General features: G+C 41.1%; 1 protein-coding gene across 1 annotated transcript in view; it reads right to left on the reverse strand.

Annotated features, from left to right (window-relative positions):
* The window catches only part of Sdhaf3 (succinate dehydrogenase complex assembly factor 3), a 52,339-nt gene extending 46,032 nt beyond the window's left edge, over positions 1 to 6,307 (reverse strand). Inside the window, exon 1 of the mRNA XM_036182222.1 lies at positions 6,067 to 6,307. Within this exon, the coding sequence (XP_036038115.1) occupies positions 6,067 to 6,240 (174 nt within the window). The 5' untranslated portion in view covers positions 6,241 to 6,307. The remainder of the gene's footprint in view (positions 1 to 6,066) is intronic.
* Positions 6,308 to 6,581: the final 274 nt, after the last annotated feature.

A 6,581-nucleotide genomic window follows, 5' to 3' on the forward strand; every position in this document is an offset into this window, starting at 1 on the left:
CCCTGGGTTTGATCCTCAGCTCAAAAAAAAAAGATATAATAACAGTTAGCAAGAAGCCCGCCACTGCTGCCATACAGTTTTTAAGCAATATAATTCTCTGTGTGTTTACTTGGTTGGATCTGAGCAGCTGTGGGACTGGTGGGTGAGAGAGATTTGTCCTGACTGTGGGTCAGGCAGGACTGGAGAAAACTCCAGTTACACCCACCCACTCATTATATATCTCTGTTAGAATTATTTTCTACTGTTGGGCAGCTACACTGCTTTCAATGTCTTACTTGTATTATATCCAAGCAATAAAACAGTTTACATTATTCATATGTAAATCAAAAAAAGGTCTGTTAAACTCCCTTTGCCTATCTTTGTTTTGTTTTGTTTATTTGAGACAAGGTTTCTCTGTGTTGGCCTGGTTGTGCTGAAACTCAGTCAGTAGACCAGGCTGGCCTCAGACTCATAGAAATCCTGAGAGCAGGGATTAAAGTCATGCAGCACTACCACCCCACCCATCTTTTAAATTTAAACTTTTAGTATTTTCTACCAAGTTAAATAAGCTTTTTTAAATTTTAATGCCATCAACCACCTATTTTTTGTAATTCCCATCAACTACATATTATATTAACTTCAACTACTTTCCACTTGCCTTTTAAACATGTTTAAATTCAAAAGTTATGAAATTTTATGTTAATATGTTTAATAACCTAAGGCTTTTCATGACATATGGCTCCTGGCAGCACCAATCTATTTCAGAGAAGATGTTGGGCATCAAAGAAACTCCATATGGGATTTGTTTTCTTTATGGCAAAAGGTAGCCATGTGGGCAAAGAAACTGCTCTTGCCTCAATTGCTGACAGTTACTGTCCAAACTGGACCAACAGGATGTACGAAAGGTGACTGCCAAACTTTGTCAAGACAAGGTAGGACAGGTTTTCAAAATTCCCTACTTCACAGGGAAATCTATCAGATATGTAGGCCTGTAGGCCAGAGTTGGATGCCCCAACATTACAGAGGAACTTTGAGTTGGCAGCAATTTGTCCCTGTTATTAGGTAACATTTCACCTTTCTGGGGTCTTTGATGGAGTTGGAAACTAGATAGGCATAGCTAAAGTTTTCCTTAGTTATGATAAAAGGTAGACTGGATATAAAACTTTAGAGTCACAAAGATAAGATAAAAAATAGAATATTTTCTCTAAATTTACCAAATACAAATGGACTGGATATTATAACTGTTATTCTTAATAACTGTTTTGTTGTATATAATTCTACTATGTTCAAGTTAAAACCTTCCTTTTAATTAGACAAAAAAGGGGAAATGTGGAATATTCCTTTACACTGTGTTGGGGAATATTATTTTAAGGTGTGTTACTTCTGTTCATGTTGCATTTGTTTAACTCTGTGAGGCTGTGTTACTCTGTCTAAAACACCTGATGATCTAATAAAGAACTGAACGGCCAACAGCAAGGCAGGAAAAAGGATAGGCGGGGCTGGCAGGCAGAGAGAATATACTGAAGGAGAAAAGATCAAGGAGTGAGAGAGGAAGGAGGAGGACTTCAGGGTCCAGGCACCCAGCTACACAACCAGCAACAGAGTAAGACACAAAGAAAGGTATACAAAAATAGACAAAAGCCCACAGGCAAAAGACAGATGGGTTAATATAAAATTAAGAAAAGCTGGCAAGAAACAAACTAAGCTAAGGCCAGGCATTTATAATTAAGAATAAGTCTCTGTGTCTGATTTACTTGGGATGTGGGTGGCAGGCCCCACAAAGAGCCAAAGAGTAAAAAATAAACAACAACACTGTGTGAATATATGTCGCTGAGGTTGGTTTAATAAAGAAGCTGACTGGCCAATACTGGACAAGATAAGGTTAGGAGGAAAGCCAAACAGAATTCTGGGAAGAAGGGCAGAATCGAAGGAGTTGCACATAGATGCAGAGAAGCAAGATGGACATGCTGTACTGAGAAAGGGTACCGAGCCACGTACCAAAGAATAGATAAATATAAATGGGTTAATTTAAGTTGTGAGAGTTAGCTAGTAACAACTTGAGGAGCTATTGGCTGAGCATTTGTAATTAATAATAAGCCTCTATGTGGTTACTTGGGAGAGGCTTGCAGGACAGAAACTTACGCCAACAGGTCTTCAAATTAGGTGAAGCATGAAATTATTAAAAATAGCAAAATTCCATCAACTCTAATTATACTAAATTGAATTTTAAATATATAACATGCAACTTAAGACATTTATTTTTACTTTATGATCCATTTAAAAGTCACAAATAAAAAAAGTATACCTCAGATGAGTTACAAAGGTTACATGAACTCTTGATAGTGAAAATACCAGGTTTAAACTTCTGATGATTCATCAACTACAGGATTTCCCCCGCTCCTCGCCCTCTCCCCCAACACACATGCCACAGAATACTTCTTATTTAATCCAAAGAATATGTAAAACTACTAGACCAATGGAGAAGATGAACCATTTCTTCCCTACAAAAGCTTTTCAACTAATGTATTCAGAAGAATATTGGGAACAGAAAATTAGCACTGGAACACAACCACAGCATATAGTCTTGAGTGCTGGATTAGGCAAAGTTTAAGGAGAAACAGGACACTTGTGTAGCATCAGATTCTTGGCCCAAAATATTTTAATTTCACAAGGAAAAATACTGATCTTTTGTAGTATATAAAGACATTTACTTAACTCACAGATTGGGATTCCAAGACCATGGCACTAGCAACTATTTGGCATTGGTGGAAGTCTTTTGACTGCTTCGTGGTGGGGGTATATGTAAGAGGGAAGGATCACACTTCACATGGCTAGGCAGGAAGTAAGAAAGATTCAGGGATGAGGTATAGGTGTGTGTGTGTGTGTGTGTGTGTGTGTGTGTGTGTGTGTGTGTGTGTGTAATGGAAACTGAACTCAGGGCTTGGCACATACTAGGTAAGTACTCTATCACTGAACTACACCCCAGCCTCTTGTGATCTTATTTTGAGATGAGGTCATGCTAAATTACATGGGTTAGCCTTAAGCTTTCAACTCTCTTGCCCTTGGCCCTGGGATAGACAGGATTATAAGTACTCATTACCACACTGAGCTCAGGCTGCTGTTTTTCTTTGTTTTTATTATTTTTATATATAACAACCAGCTCCAACAGGGATTTCCAAGATTCCTGAAACTACATCAGTCTCTCCCATTGGTGATGCCCAATGCTCCAGTGTGAGCTTATGGCCTCATACTGGAGTCTCACCTCTTAAAGTTTCCACAATATGCCACATTGGGGATCAGACTGAACATTATGAACATCTCTCATCGATAAACTTTCCCTAAACCACAGCACTGACTTAACTGTAAAAACACTGGGCACGTATCACCTTAATCAAACCCCCATCACATTTACCACAACATATACCCTTTACATAATGTGTTGAATAATACATAATAATAAACTATCATAATGTGTGACAGTTTACCTCATAATAATCTTTCAAGAATGCACAACATTAATCTAACCATGAGTAAAGATCAAATAAACCCAATCCTCTAAGTAACAGAAAAGTGCTTTTCAAAAAAATGTGTCAAAATCAGGAAACACTGAACAGCTGCCATCAAGCTACAGATTAAAGAGGGAAAATAAAATTCCTAGACGCAGAGTGGAATCCAGTCCTGATCCTAAAACAGAGTAAGAACATTCTTGAAAGTAGCGGTACAGTGGGAATAAGCCCTGTAGTTAAGAGTTCCCCAGCAATATTAGTTTCTACGTTTTGATAAATGTCCTGGTTATATGTTGTCACAAAGGGAAGGAGGATGGTAGATTTTTGTAAACTCTACACTGTCTTTCCATATCTTCTGTAACTCTAAATTACTTTAATTAAAAAAAAAAACAGTGAAATTACTGTCATCAAGCCTCCTGTGAGGACCAACACATTTACCCAGTTATCCTGCACCCTTTCCTTCAGCTTTCTGCCAACTTATTCTAAGTTCCACCCTTTCCTACATTTTCAGTAAATATTTCAAGTTCTTAAACTTTAGGACTTCTCAAAGTAGACTCATTTCTTCTCAACACAGTCTTCCTGTTGGGCTTCAAAGTAACTCAACAGAGGGGGACTTTACAAACCCCTTAACATATTATACCTTCAATGTAATTAACAATATACAAAGTACTTTTTAAACACACTAGCTTTAGCAGGGCATGGTGGTGCATGCTTTTAATCCCACCACTCGGGAGGCAGAGACAGGGGGATCTCTGAGTTCGGGGCCAGCCTGGTCAACAGAGAAAGTTCCAGGCCAGCCAGGGCTACACAGAGAAACCCTGTCTCAAACAAATGAAACAAACCAAAGTAATAAATAAACTAGCTTTGAGATGCTTATTGTAAATACTGCTGTTTTACAGATAAGACTGTAAAACTAGAGAAATTAACTGATGGGACATTTAGTAAATGTTGAGGTCTCAATTTAAATCTAGTTTTTCTGACTCCAAGACCAATTACATATTTAAAGAAGGAGCTTTACATTTTAAAAGATTAAGCCTCCCCAGTTCAGGGCAACCAAATTACATCTAATAAACCAAGACTTTTAAGAAAGTTCTAAATTTCTCTCAATTCTGCAATCAAGAATTATAGGATTCAATGAAAATGTTTACCCTAGCATAATCTTTATGTTTTTCTAATGGTAAACGTCACTCGTCTCTTCAGACACTATCAGTATGAAAACTCTTTCTCCTATTTTATCATAGCAGTCAGTGTCTTTAAAATACCTAGAAGCACTCTGCTTTCCAATTCCTTTCACTTCCTGATATTTACAAGGTGGTAAGGAATCCTGCAATACTCTCATTTTTCCCCCTTCATTCTTTTTTTTTTTTTTTTTTGGTTTTTCGAGACAGGGTTTCTGTGTGTAGGTTTGGAGCCTGTCCTGGACTAGCTCTGTAGACCAGGCTGGCCTTGAACTCACAGAGATCCACCTGTCTCTGACTCCCGAGTGCTGGGATTACAGGTGTGCACCACCACCCGGCTTCCCCCTTCATTCTTAAAAAAGATTCCGAGCTGGGAGGTAGTGGCACATGCCCTTAATCCCAGCACTCACTCAGGAGGCAGAAGCAAATGGATCTCTGTGAGTTCGAGCCCAGCCTGGTCTACAGAGCAAGTTCCAGGACAGGCTCCAAAGCTACACATAGAAACCCTGTCTCCAATAAAAGATTATTAGGGCCGCAGAGATGGTTCAGTGAGAAGGTGCCTGCTGCCAAGGCACACAACCTGAGTTTTGATCCCCAGGCCCCATGTGGTGAAAGGAGAGAACAGACTCTCCTTGGGGTATCATCTGATCTCATGTCCCTTCCCCATACACACAAATAAATATGTAATTAAAAAGAAAATAAATAAGAAAGAAAAGCGAAAAGCCAAACAACTAAATTCAAATGTGTGCATCTTAAGAATTATCCAACAGCGCAATGTTTAGTTACCAGGATTTGAGACTAAAGAAATAACTTTCAGCGAGGCGTAGTAGTGCACGCCATTAATCCCAGCACTCCAGAGGCACAGGCAAGCAGATCTCTGTGAGTTCGAGTCTAGCCTGGTCTACAAAGATAGGTCCAGGACATCTAAGGCTGGTAACGCAGAGAAACACTGTCTCTGGGGGGGGGGGGGGGGGGGGGGAATAAGCTTATATCTCTGGAAGCTAAGTAACCGCACAGTGTTAATTACACGGACTGTCACGTACACAAGCAAACAAAAGGACAAAAGCCAGCGAACTTGGAGTACTCAACAGTCCGTGATGTGGTAAGTTCTGAGACAGCCCACCCTCATCTCTCCAACACCTGACAACTTCAGACTCTCCCAAAGTTGCTCTGAACACCGGGGAAACTTTATGTGCTTCAGCGGAGAGCCTGTGGGAGAAGCTGAGGGAGCTCACGACACTTGGTGAAGCGTTGCTTGACCAGCTTTAAGCTATTTAATTCAAATGCGCTGTTTGGCTGTGCATGGACAATGGGGAGCAGCTGGGAAGGTGGTCTGGGAACCGAATACCACTGAGAAACCCCAAAAGCCTGGGATAAGGGGGCGGGGAGGGGGCATCACTTGCCTCCCATTCCTGCAAGAAACGCTGGGCTTCGCCAGAACCAACAGTTTTATGCCTCCTAAATTCGTCCTTCACGTACTGGTCGCCCAGAGCTTTGAGGTCCGGGGGCAGAGCCCGGTGGAGCTGCAAGATACGCTTGTATAAACACCGGACACGCGAAACATGCCTCCCCGGCATTGCGCCGCGCTAGCTGGACCTGCCGCGCCTGCGCAGAAGGCCAGCGCGCCTCCGCCCCACTGGGAAGTCGCGGGCGGCGGTAAAGGGCGTGCGACCTTCATCCGGTTTGGTCCGACATCGAATCTTGTCCTTCCGGAAGCTTGAATTTTGGTGCCGACAGAAAAGCGCCCCATCTCTGCTGGAGGTGTGGTTTTTGAGGAGTCAGCGCAATTTCTCGGGATTCCTAGAGAAATACTATATAACTCGAAAGTCTTGAGTGAGCGAGTTGTTACCTTTCAGAGTTAATTCATCGTCGCTTCCTTTCATCTTCGTCAGGTCCTTCTTACTAAAGATTTGAGAAA

Source organism: Onychomys torridus, chromosome 3 (assembly GCF_903995425.1).
Source record: "Onychomys torridus chromosome 3, mOncTor1.1, whole genome shotgun sequence".
Lineage (NCBI taxonomy): Eukaryota > Metazoa > Chordata > Mammalia > Rodentia > Cricetidae > Onychomys > Onychomys torridus.